Source organism: Cygnus atratus, chromosome 1, assembly GCF_013377495.2.
Source record: "Cygnus atratus isolate AKBS03 ecotype Queensland, Australia chromosome 1, CAtr_DNAZoo_HiC_assembly, whole genome shotgun sequence".
Lineage (NCBI taxonomy): Eukaryota > Metazoa > Chordata > Aves > Anseriformes > Anatidae > Cygnus > Cygnus atratus.
In genome coordinates, this window is record NC_066362.1 from 119,154,769 (window position 1) to 119,167,953 (window position 13,185).

A 13,185-nucleotide genomic window follows, 5' to 3' on the forward strand; every position below is an offset into this window, starting at 1 on the left:
GAAATCCTTGGAGAATAATACTTCCACCACTTAGGGGGAACTATCTTTGATATGTCTTCCATTCACATTTAACATGACATAGTAATTAAACTGGGGCAATGTGCCATGATGTATGAAGAATTTCTTTTGAGGGGACGTGTTTGAATCCCCTGGCAGTGCAGGAGCTCTACTGAACTGGCCAGGTGGATGCAGTGAGGTGGATACCTCAGACTTGACTGTTAACTCTCAGATTAATTTGGTCCCTTTGTAGGCTCATGAGTTTCCACAATTTTTGAATCATTTAAACTCATAGTTACTAAAGCAAGGACAGTTTCACTGAAACATCGAAATGCTATAGCTGCAGCTTCTTGTGATATTGGCAGTTATATACCTAGCAGGAAGTCAGCATTTTCACGCCTCAAGAGACTGAAATTTTGACTTTCTACTATCAACACCCATCTGTCCTCCACTTCAGCAGCTAAAGGCAGGAAATGAAAATTTTAAACATTCTAATGTTTCATATTTTTCTTACATTTTCCTTGGGTTTTCTCATATAGAGAACAGCCACACAGTTCTCAGTCTCTCCCACTAGACCGTGAAGACTGTAATATACAGCGGGGCAATGGAACCTCCGCTGGCTGATGGCATTTTGACTTGAGCCTGACAAACTTGACACTGCATATCTTTCACCAGAACAAAAAGGATCTTTCAGATGCTACTAACATTTCAACAGCTGAGCCTGAGAGAATCAACCCCAGGCTGCAAAAGGGCGTCCTAGAAAGAAGCACAATACTGAGGCTGGGTGAGTCTTTAATACATGGAGGGCTCTGAAAAACCGCAAGGGCATCTGCAGAAGGTAACCTCATGTTCTGCCTACTTTGAGCTAAGTTCTTTCCTGCTAGGGCAATGGGGATAGACTGCTAGCTACCCATTCCTGTATGCATGTGGGACTTAGCATGATTAAGATCTTCCACAGGTGCTGGTAAGAGAGTGATGCCATAGCCCAGCCTCCAAGCAGTCCTGACAGTGAGTATGGCAGTGGAGGAAGGCACATGGCATCAAAAATTTGCTGCAAAGTGTTGGCCAAGATCGGTGCTGCTGAAAGAGGGGGATCAGAGTGGCCTTCAGTGCTCCCCCGCAGGTAAACTAAGGTTCACCAGCAGCTACTATAACTAGGATAAATAAAGTCTTTGTTTTCTGATTTTGTTTTTTTTGATTTACCAGTCAGCTGTACTTCTATCTCCATGAGGAGCAACAGAACAAGAAGGTTCTAGTCTTATCTGAATATATGTGCCTTTATCAGTGGAGCTGGCCTATGAAAGTTTGTAATATGTTTCTGTTTGTGTGACTGTCACTCTCGTTATCACTCCATAACCAAAATTCAATAAAATTATTTCTTGTTGTGAGATGTTTTGGAGAGCTAGAATGGTTGGACTGATCGTGTACAGAACTATAGTTTCTGTGAGCTGACCTGTAAATACTTAAGAATTTGGAGTGCCTTCTGACGTTTTCCATAAAGAAAATATTAACTTATTAACTTTGAAAAACCTGCAAGACAGGTTTCAGCCTGATCAACTACTTCCTTAAACATTAATGGTGGAATTTGGCAGTGCTAGGTTAAAGGTTGGACTAGATGATCTTAGAGGTCCTTTCCAACATAAATGATTCTATTATTCTGTGATCTACCAGATATATAGTGATCAGTCAAGTGACATCTTACCAACCTTGCTGTATCTGTGAGACTCTCGTTAGTGCCCAGATGAATGTCTTGTGTTGTAAGGAAAGATGGATGTCCTCCAAGGAGAGCAAATCCTACAATGAGGACAAATAAAAAAAAAAAAAAAAAGAAATTAAACACCAGCACCTCATACTTACAACCAAGATTTCATGCAAAAGGTATTCACAGCAATGAAACAAAAAGTCAGCAGGGCATCCAAATGTTTGAAATGCTTAAAGTTGGGCACCACAAGATGCAAATAAGTGTGTTAGAATAAAACTCCTCAAATATGATGCTTTGCTAAAATTCCTGGGCATGAGATCTGATCTGTTTTCACAGGATCAGTCATTCAAGCTGCAAGGCTACATATTGTTGAAATATGTGGCTTCCTGTTAAGAGTTAAGTAACCCATTCATCATGCTGAATTTCTACGACGTCTACTTCAAGAGACTTTGCATCATAGAACTAGAAAGGACCATCTGAGTCATTAGGTCTAAGTCCACATCCTTGCAAGAAGTTGCAAGGATATTCACTCAGATAGAAGACCTTAAGTCTCCTCATATACCATTATAAACTTAAGCTTGGTCACAAATAACCAAGTGTCTTAAAAACAGTGATGTGACAGGGACAGAAGGAAAGATCTCGGGCACTGTCAGTATCTCTGCACCCTGCAATAGTAATGAATTTACAAGGTGAGCCAAAGAACCAGATGGATTAGGTCTGAAGAATGAAATACATTCCCAAACAGGAAATCAGGGAAAGACTTGAGCATCATTTAAGAATATAAAACACTTTGGGAAACTGGACACTATTTTAGACTGACAAATTTCACACTAAGGGTAAATCTCAGGTTCCATCATGCCTTATTTCCATTGCACCACCAGAAGAAAGCTATCACAAGCAATCTGCTGACACAAACATAGAAAGAAACTGCTTTTTTTTTCACCATGCTCAAGCCTCCCTGCCTTCACCTGGTTTAAGTGCAAAGACTCCTTACACTGAATCTCTGTGTAAAGTCCATCATGGCCATGATGGCCATCGTCCATGGGGAGGATGGGCTCTGAGGGGGGTTGTTTTATAAACTTTCACAAATGGTTTAGCACAGGCCTAGCACAGGACACAGCGTCCTACCACTGGGAAAGTATGAAGCAGAGGATTTGAACTGGTCTGTAGGTAGCCCTGTAAGACATTTACTGTGCAGTGGGAATGATTTTCCACGTAAAAACAACTCCCTGCTAGTAGAGAAACTGTCAGGGAGGTCTTGCCTTGTCTCTAATACCCACGATGGAGGAAATTCTGGAGAATCCTGATGTGGACACACCAACCTTGTTGAGACAACCCCTCAGAGGAGTGAGCCTCTACGGTGACAAAAAGCTAGACAAAAGCCCAGATTATTTTTATTGTTGTGAAGAGAAAGGCTGCACACAGCACAGAAGAGCAGAGACCCCCTTCTCTACCCTAATGTGATCTCTTGGAAGTGCTAACATTTTCTACTGTTATTAAAATAAATAAATAAATTAAGAAGCAAAAAGATTAAAAGCTGCTTGGGCTGGTTGTAGCCATTAGATGGCACTGCAGACATCGTCAGGACTGCAGCCTCAACACGATGTTTGTAAAGGCACGTCAAAGATTAAAAAATTGACCCCACAGCTACTCTTCAAAAATGATCAAACCAGGAATGAACACTGAAACCTTTCACAGCTAAAACCAAGCAATGAGGTTCAGGCTGCAGGTGTGGGCCCCACAGCTGGGCCCCTAGCACAGAGAAGCCCTTATTAAATTCCGTCCCATGCGGGAAGCAGGGTTGAGGTGAGGTCCTCCAATTCGGATCAGTTCAGCCAGTCTTTAGACTTCAAAATGAAACCTTGCCTTTTGACTGCCTCAATTTCCCTAAAAGTAGTATTAAAAACAATGATGCTCCAGATCCCACCTGCAGGGCAACTCTCTGCTCCATCCATCCAGTGTATATTCACTTTTGCTAATGGGCCTGATTTTACTTTCCCTTTGTCGTTATTAAGAATTGCTCCAAATCACAGTGAGACTGGATTCAGACCCAGCAAACTTTTAAGAACGAAGCATCACTTATTCTACTGTTACTATTTGCTATTAGAGAAACATTATCAATATGTTTGTTGCTTCACCCTTCTTTCTTAGTTATTCAGTAGCCTTTTTGTATTAAGGCAGGAAAAATGTTTAGGTTTCCCCAGATCCTTTCACCTCCTCTCTGCTTAGCCACAAACACTGTATTTATGGGAACGTGCATGCAAACTGGTGCCTAGACATTACAGCCTGTTTATTCAATGCTGATTTTTAAGTCAAGATCTCTTGGATGAAAAGTCATATGTAGTAACTTTTCCTGACAGATTTCTTGTTTGTTTGTTTAAAGTTATATATGATTATGTCAGTGATTTTTCCAGGAAGTTCCACACAATATAACAGCTCTGCACTTCAGGCTTCTAAATGAGGAACTACACTTTGGTAGATGTTTCACAGTCCAGGCAGGCTCCCATGGACACGTTCTGTTTTCTGTAAGTGATGCCCAAGTAGATAAAGAGGAATCTGGCCATTTATTCAGAATTGCCAGGCGTCAGGCAGCCTAGTCAGATCCACCACCTGGAGTCTGTGTACATAGCAGAGTCCTAATGTGTTGGGTTTCTGCTCATGAACTGGCCATCTGTGCAGGGCCTGGGAACATATTTCCATCCAAAACTTTCCATCTGTAAATATAGGAGCTCTGTGCTCTAGCTGCTGTGTAGTTGCAGGGGAAGTATCCATGCTTTAGATTCTTCCATCCAGACTACTGGCAGGAAAAATAACACAAAACAAAACAAAACTTTTGAAGATATTCAGCAAAAAGCACACTCCAGAGTGCTATGTTAAACTGGAAGATCTAATCCTCTTTGTTGTTGCAATCTGGTTCTATCCAAAGCCAATTGCTAAGTGTTTATATGGATCTCGGTATCTTCAACAAACCACAGTAAATGTTCATACTGGAGAGACAGAATACATTATTATCTCATTACCAAACTTCTTACTACTGTTAGTTTTTAAATAATGGACAGTTTTATACCTCAGGCTGTGGTATTATTGATTCCACTTATGCAAATGCTTTTACTTAGCACGAGTTCTGGTGGTTGTACAGACCTGGGTTAAATTTCCATTCCAGCCTGTCGCTGCTACATTGGGTAAGTGGGCCAAAAAGAATCCTCTTGTTCACACATTGGATACACATTTATGGGGCTGCCTTGCCATCACCAGGAGCCATATACCCCCATCTTCTCAAACTCAAAGGAAGGATCCTGTTTTATATTTCAAGACATCTAGATTTGGATTTGTTAGTTTCCTCACTGCCAGGATGCCTGCCTCTCTGCAGGATGTACAATCTACCAAGTATCTTTCAGTTTAGACTGATAACAAAGAATGTTTCTAGCTAACAATTACAGAAGCATTCCTACAGCAGAAGCCTGCAACCTGATAATCATTTTTAAAGTGACCCCTCTAACTGGAGAGTGAGCTAAAAGAGTGCTCTTGCCCGCTTTGTAATGTAGCCAAGCTAAATAACACTAGCCACTCTAATGAAAAAGCATACTGTATATTCCTGCCGTGTAATATCATCCCCACTACATTAGAACATGCGAAGTGATGCAATTATTTCTGTGACAGTATGTAGTAGCCTTCAGGCATGGGCTTCATCTTCCCCTCACCCCCATGGTAGGAGGAGTGAGTGAGCTGGGAGTAATTCCGATGAAGCCAGTGGCAGCAAACCTCTATAAACCTGTCAGAACCTTCTGTATTTCAGTACAGAGGGAAAGAAGGTACACAGGGATTTTCTGCCTGCATTGTTCCAACTCTATTTTTTCCTTCTGACATACTGTCTGCATTCAGTGTCTGTGAAATGATGGGATTTATTTATAATTTGTTAGCTAAAATGTAACTTAAGCTGTTTATTTTAAGAGTACTAGTGACAAACAGAATATTTTACAACAAAGCTATAACACAAACAGGGCATTCAGCTTTATGCCATACCTGAGGATGTTTATTTTACAAGTAATATACGACCATGTGGAATACTTTTGTTTTCAAAAAGTATGCAAGATTTTATACAGAATGGGTATGAGATTCTGACTGCAAACAAATGACATTTACCAGTATAATAGCACAGATGTCACATTTCCCAATATAATAGCCAGTGGTAGCAATAAATATAGTAGGTGTTGTAAAACTGGATTTACTTTACCAATAGCCTATGGAAGTTATTTGTAGTTCTTCATCAAACTTACAAGACCACTACTATTCTGAAAATGGTAAAATAATATGGGTTTCAGAAATATGCGTTAGGACAAGATTACATTTGTTCAACAGGGTAAAGGGACCATGGATTATGCCACAGGGACCTATACATTATTCAGTACAGTCCCAATGCCGTAAGAATAAAATATTTTAGAGACACAGTATATTGGAAAAGCAACTTCAGCTGTTCTGTTCTATTATAAATTCACGTTTATTTGTTTTTCAAGAATGGAGTTCTTCAGGGGCATAGAGACAGCAGGACTTTTGAAAAGACTTCCACAGTGTTCATATATGGCAGCAATCTTCTAGACACTGCATAGAGCAGATATTGCAACCAGCATTTTCCAAGTTTCTACTCCTTTAAACCGAAACACATTGATTTTTATCTAATTGTTCCTGAAAGTTGCAAAGTTTGTTCAGATCAATCTGATCACCAGAACTTTGTCCCACAAGTGACCTCTTTCAACATCTTGAAGGTGCAGCTTTTGGGAAAAGCTATTTAAGATGACTCCTCTATTTTATAAGCAAACATTCCAATCCACTTCAATGTACACTCCCACTGGACATAAGAAAATTGGCAAGAAATTAGCTTATTCAGTGATAAGGAACGCATGTGACCCCACATTGTTTTCAGCTATAAATTACAAGGGACAATTTGTGTATGTCAAAAAGTAGCTGAAATATATAGTTTCCATAGACAGAAAAAACTCGAGTCTGCCTTTGAAACAAAGTCTTAGGCTTAGTGGACTTAAGACCAAGTAACTGAAGGTGTGAAGATAATTCACAGAAGTTAAACTGCATTAAACTCCCTTGTGGAAACTCTCACTCAGAAACAATTTGGTTTTATTTCATTGGAGCTTAATCCCCCGTGGATGATTTTATATGCATTAGCTCCCATCCTTAAGTTAATTCATCTGAACTTTCCTGAGCTTCCTTCTTCCATAAGCCTTTCAAAGCCAAGGACTAAATAGTGCTTCCCTCTGAATACAGAAGCAAGAAGGATAAACAGATTCAGAGAATTCACGATTACCTGCCATTATAAGTACGGCAGGCAACAAGAAAAAGGCCTAAAAACTCCAGTATTAAAAGGCAGGTTGCCCTTACAAAGAGGGAACGCAAGTTAGAAACACATTCATAACCCCTGCTTCATCTAGAGAAAACAGAAAGGAACAAGTCTACATAAAGACCAGGATGAGCAGGTAAAGGGCTGTGCTAGACGATATGAAGGCAAACTTAGAAATGCTTGCAGATGACCTGTCTTCTTCCTCCTTACATTATTTTTACCTTCTCCTTTACATCTTGTAAAGAAATGTGAATACTCAACAAGTTTTCTGACCCTTAACCTATGAGAAGCTTCTCCTTCCCCGATGAGTAAAAATGTACCCATAAGACAACCACCAATTCACAGTTATTCCTGGTTTTCTTGGTACCATGCAAACACATGAATAAACTATTTCAGTAGTCCCACTGACTTCAGAGCAACTACCATGTAAATAAAGATATGCGTTTCAGTGTTTGCTTTAGTGTTTTTTAGGACTGTATCCTAAAAGAATAGTGTTCCAGTGCCTTGTCTTATTAGCCTAATACCATGGAGTCTCCATCAAGTTATCTTCCCATGTAGGTAATCATGTTAAATTTCTTTTTTTCCTAACACATATCAAGGCATTACTGTGATTCCCCATCTAAACACATACTCTGAAATGTGACAATGGTAATTCATAACACATTAGAAAGATATTTATTAGAGCTTGCACAAGATGTAATTTGTGATGCTTACTAAAATTTATGTTGGGAAATATGCATATTGGTGGGAACTTACATCGGAAACGTTCACTTTGACCTGTTGCTTTATTTCTGGTCTATCATGTTTTGGAATGATCTGGTGAAATTTCAGTGGCCGTTAATATGCAAGGTGAAACACCATTAGCTATCATTCTTTTCCTATTTTTGCTTTAAAATATTAGGTGTCTCTTAATTAAAAAATGCTAGATACGAAATTATGTAGTGCTTTTCAGTGCATACTCACAGTAGAAAATTTCAAATAAAAGGTGACTGTGCCATTGCTCTGATATACCTGTTTCTGCAGATAATCTTGTTCTTGTACTTCTCTTCTCAAAAATCATGGCCAAAGCTTTTCCTTGCATCAAAGGTAAGTACTGGAAAACAGGAGTTGAAGGCATTTCAATTTTATAGTCATTATCAATTTTCCACTGTGAAAATACTTCTTGCACATTTTAATTCAGCATTAGAAAATTAAAACTTTTTTATTTTTTTTAACCATAACTTTATTCCTCTGCCCTTCAAGTACATCTAGCAACAGAAAAGGTTAAAGAGAAAGATCTAATTCTAGGGGCACAAAGACACTGCATTTGGCACCCAAACTGATTTCCCATTAAGGAGAACTGTTACTAATTTTATTCCCATGCAATACAGGGAACTGTCTTCTATTTCCTACATTTAGTGCTGCATATACACCATGTGTACATGGATAGGGCTGGCCAATAACGGCCAGCTATGCAACACTGCTTAACTTTTTCATTTGCAAAGTCCTCTGCAGTATTTAAAGAATATCTCTGAACATTTTAGCGGAACATTCTTTGATCTGTAGTATGTGGTTCACGGTATTAAAGAGCTTAGGTGATGATGTTTAGGACAAGCCAGCTAAATTGCTGGTTCCCGATATCTTTCAAAACAATATTTATTTCAACATCTGAGTGACCTAAATGTCATTTGGAGGATTTTACCTCTCCTTTGTGCTTTATCCTTTGTTTCAAATCTGAAGCCATCCACAGCAAATGCTTCAGTTCATCAGCTGTGTAGTTCTGTAGAGTAAGGAGGTCGCGACCTTTCAGGCTTACATTCATTTGAGCTGGTGGCCCACGCCTGTGTCAAAAGAACAAAAAAATATGCTTTTGTCATTTGACACAGAATTGTACTCGTGTTAAAGCCAACGAACAAGTAGCTGAAATCTCTCTTGCTCCCCTCATTTGACCCAGCTGGATCATCTTGATGGAGTGCCTTAACTGGTTTCAATAACTTCTGTCATGCTGGCACAACATGCCACAGTGCAGTATACTGATCACCACAGTAACAGCATCTCAAATTGTACTATACACCGTACATTAGATGTAGGTTCTTTTGCCTTCTGATATGTGTATGACTTGACTGTGTGCTGCCTAATCAAATAAAGCCAAACGCGTCGCCACAATGGCTTACGAGGAGAATGTAAAGCAGCTCTTTGGAGCACAGAACATTGAGGAACTGGTCTTGGTGTTCTCTTTCCCTCCTGCATGTTTTGTGGTTGGGTAAGACACCTGCCATCCTCCACCCCCATATATACATATTATGGCATTTTTATATATGTCTTTTAAGTACTCATGGCACTGGGGATGAGGGTAACCAAACTGAAAACCAACAAAATAGCCATGTGCTCTGGCCCTTCTCCTACCACACCAGACATTCAGAACACGTATAGTTTATTTACTTAGGAAGGGTACAGTACCTCCAGCCAGATTTATGAGTTTTGAATCACGTGGAATGGGATGTTTATAATCACCCACAGAAGTTTCACAATATAATTTCTGTTATTTTAGGTGAGGTGTATTAATGAAACAGTTGAGTCTAAGCCTGTGTTTCCTCTGGTTTAAGATTAAGAATAGAGTGACAGATTATCTCCTTTTCTGGCACTGTATCTACAGCCCTCCTTAGTGTAACACAGATTGCACCGTACTCTTGCTGAAGTTTTGGATGGGTGCAAGCTAAACATATATTTCTTTTTAACAAAAGGCAGCATTTTTAAACCGATCTGATGGAATGGAGTACAAAGCAATGCAAACAGCTGCTTCTGCAGCTACGGGCTTTGTATTTCCAAGTAGGTTCCCCTTGAGCTCACCTCCGAGGCCAGGCTTAGCTACACCACCTGCCCATTGTCATGCTTCTGAGCCCACAGTTAGGAAAATTCAGGAAAATATACTGTAATTTCTGTTCATTCTTCTGTTAATCCCGATGAATAAAAGCTCAGGTAGTGGATAGGCCTATGTGGCTTCTAAAGATTTTGGTGTTGGTTAAATCTGAAGGAATGGACTTTTTCTGCAGAATTCTGTTGTACAGGCTCAAATTGAAAGAGAACAGAGAAGACGGCATCTCTTAAACTAATAGTACCAAACATTATTACTGTTAATTTGACAACGCAGTTAAAATTGCATGACTTTTCAAATCATGTAGCAGATTTTTTTCCTTTAATTGATTGTTGTGTCTTTTCTTTCTGGAGACCCTTAAGAGTTCTTTAGATAGACATTAAACCACCACCATTATTAAGAAGACATTTTTCCACAGTGAAAAGGATTATGTGTAACAGCAGAAACGTGGAGAATATTTGAAGAAGTAGCACACGAAATACAGATGCCCTGGAGATTAATTTTGCTGGAGCTCAGTACATGCTGTCATATATCAGGGTAATGTGCTCCAGAGATCATACAGACGGCCAGAGGATCCACCACTAAGCTAGCTGAGCATAAAGCACCACAGAGGTTCCCATCAATGTCTACAATCAGTCTCTGCACAGGTCCTCAAATTGCAGAAGGGCTGGACTTCTATGAAGCACTGTTCAGATTAGTGAATGGATTTCTTGCTTTCTAAGTTTAGAGTGATGTTGCCCATGTATTTTCTTACAGTGATACTGAAAAGTGATTCTTAAGTGAAATGCAATCTGAATTGTATGCATGACTTCATTAATACATATTTGTCAGTAACATTTAAAATAATAACGCACATTTCCAAGACATAAAGACTAGTGTTCACACCACTACAATCATTAGTAAAATAAAGTTACATATTTTTCTCTAAGTGTTATCCTTCTGTCTCTATGCCTGCCTCCAAACTGAAGTAAACAACTGAGAAACAGTTAGCAAGTGCCAAATGCCACGTTTTTGAAACTGAAGTGGGTATTACAGAGCTAGCATAATGCTTTCCTGTACTTCTGTATTTGATAGGTGCAGAATAGAATATACCTGGCATTAGAAGAAAGGTTGGGCATTTATGCACCAGGTAGCTTCCACCATTGCTTGAAAAACAGCCTGCCAAGGTATGCTATTGAAATCCATTTCTGTGAATACCAAGGCTCTAGCTTGATATTCAAGCGATTGGATATGACTTCAATATGTGCATTCTGAAGGAAATGTAGTTTAATGAATGTGACCTTTTAAAAAATATTTTTTAAGAAGAGGGATTTGCTGCTCTGTCAATTTTTGGGGAATGAAAAAATACTCATCCTGTTTTAACATCTATGCACTTGCTTGCTGTTTGGTCATTCTATTCTCCTTCACTGCATCATTTCCAGTCACAGAACATGCCAAGTTGGAAGGATCTCAAAAGGATCATCAGGTCCACAAAGGACCACTCAAAAATCAAACTCAGTATCCGAGAACCTCGTCCAAACATTGCTTGTATTCTGGCAGGCTTGGTGCCATGACCTACAGAGCCTATCCCAGTGCCCGACCACCCTCTGGATGCAGAACCTTTCCTAACACCCAGCCTGACCCTCCCCTGTCCCAGCTCCATGCTGTTCCCTCGGGTCCTGTCGCTGTCCCCAGAGAGCAGAGATCAGCGCCTGCCCCTCTGCTCCCCTCGTGAGGGAGCTGCAGGCCGCCATGAGGCCTCCCCTCAGCCTGCTCTGCTCTGGGCTGAACAAACCAAGGGACCTCAGCCGCTCCTCATACATCCTGCCCTCTAGACCATCATTTTCGTAGTCCTCCTTTGGACACTCCCTAATAATTTTATATCCTTTTTATACCGTGGTGCCCCAGACTGCACATAGTACATGACGTGAGGCCGCACCAGCACAGAGCAGACCAGGACAATCCCTTCCCTTGACCAGCTCGCAGTGCTATGCCTGACGCACCCCAGGGGATGGTTGGCCCTCCTGGCTGCCAGGACACACTGCTGGCTCATGTTGCTGTCAACCAGAACCCCCAGATCCATTTCCACAGGGCTGTGCTCCAGCCTCTTGTTCCCCAGTCTGTGCATACATCCAGGATTGCTTCATCACGGGTGCAGAATCCTGTTCTTGATCTTGTTAAATTTCATACAGTTGGTGATTGCCCAGCCCCTTCATTTATCAAGATCTCTCTGCAAGGTCTCTCTGCCCTCCAGGGAGTCAAGGCTCCTCCTAATTTAGTGTCATCTGCAAACTTACTTAGTAAACTTTTGAGTCCTATGTCCAGGTCATTTATGAAAACAATAAAGACAACTGCCCCTAAAATGGAGACCTGGGGTATGCCACTAGTGACTGGCTGCCTCATTTAAATGTAATCTCATTTACTATAGCCATTTGAGCCCAACCTGCCAGCCAATTGTTCACACATCATATTATGTATGTCTCTAGCTGTATGCTGTATGTTCTGTCCAGGACACTGTGAGAGACATTATTGAAAGTTTTGCTGAAATTCAAAAAGATTACATCAAATGGCTTCCCTTGGTCAACTAGGAAGGTAATAAAATAAAATAAAATAAGATAAAATTAGTTAAACAGGACTTTCCCTTTGTGAACCTGTGATGGCTATAACCAATGACTGCACTGCCATTCAAGTGTTTTTCAATAACTCGCAGAATAATCTTCATAATATTACTAGGCACGGAACTGAGACTCACAGGCCTGTAATTACCAGCATCTCCTTTCTTGCCATTCTTGAAAATCAGGACAACATTTGCCAGCTTCCAGTCAACTGGGACCTCTCCAGATTCCCAAGACTATAGAAAAATAATTGAGACAGGTCTCGTGATGATACCAAACATCTCTTTGAGTACCCTGGGATGAATCCCATCAGTCCCCATAGACTTATATGTATCCAGATGGATGGATGCTTTTGTTTCCAGTCTTCAGTGCTGCTGCTCCCTGAGTTTCTAATGGCAACCTACAATTGCTTGAAGGGAGTTACAGAAATTGCCTAGTCATAACCTCCCAAGCAGCAACATCTGTTCACAGGTCTTGTTTTACCACTTGGCACCACTGAGAAGTGTATTGAGTAGTATCTACCGCTAACTTCTGCACGAGTAGACAGTGAAACGCTAAAATTGTTTATCCAAAAAGGATTTGGAATTACCATCCTTGGAGATTTTCAAGACTTGGCTAAGCAAAGATAGCTGACCTGATCTGCTATTGTCATACTACAAGAAAGTTGGACTATGGATCCTTTCCTGAT

General features: G+C 40.3%; 1 protein-coding gene across 1 annotated transcript in view; it reads right to left on the reverse strand.

Annotated features, from left to right (window-relative positions):
- Positions 1 to 13,185, reverse strand: part of OTC (ornithine transcarbamylase) — a 29,604-nt gene that overhangs the window by 14,925 nt on the left and 1,494 nt on the right. The window contains exons 2-4 of the mRNA XM_035542211.2: positions 8,731 to 8,869; positions 8,061 to 8,142; positions 1,704 to 1,791 (exon numbers count right to left, since the gene is read on the reverse strand). Coding sequence (XP_035398104.1) covers positions 1,704 to 1,791; positions 8,061 to 8,142; positions 8,731 to 8,869 — 309 coding nt within the window. The remainder of the gene's footprint in view (positions 1 to 1,703; positions 1,792 to 8,060; positions 8,143 to 8,730; positions 8,870 to 13,185) is intronic.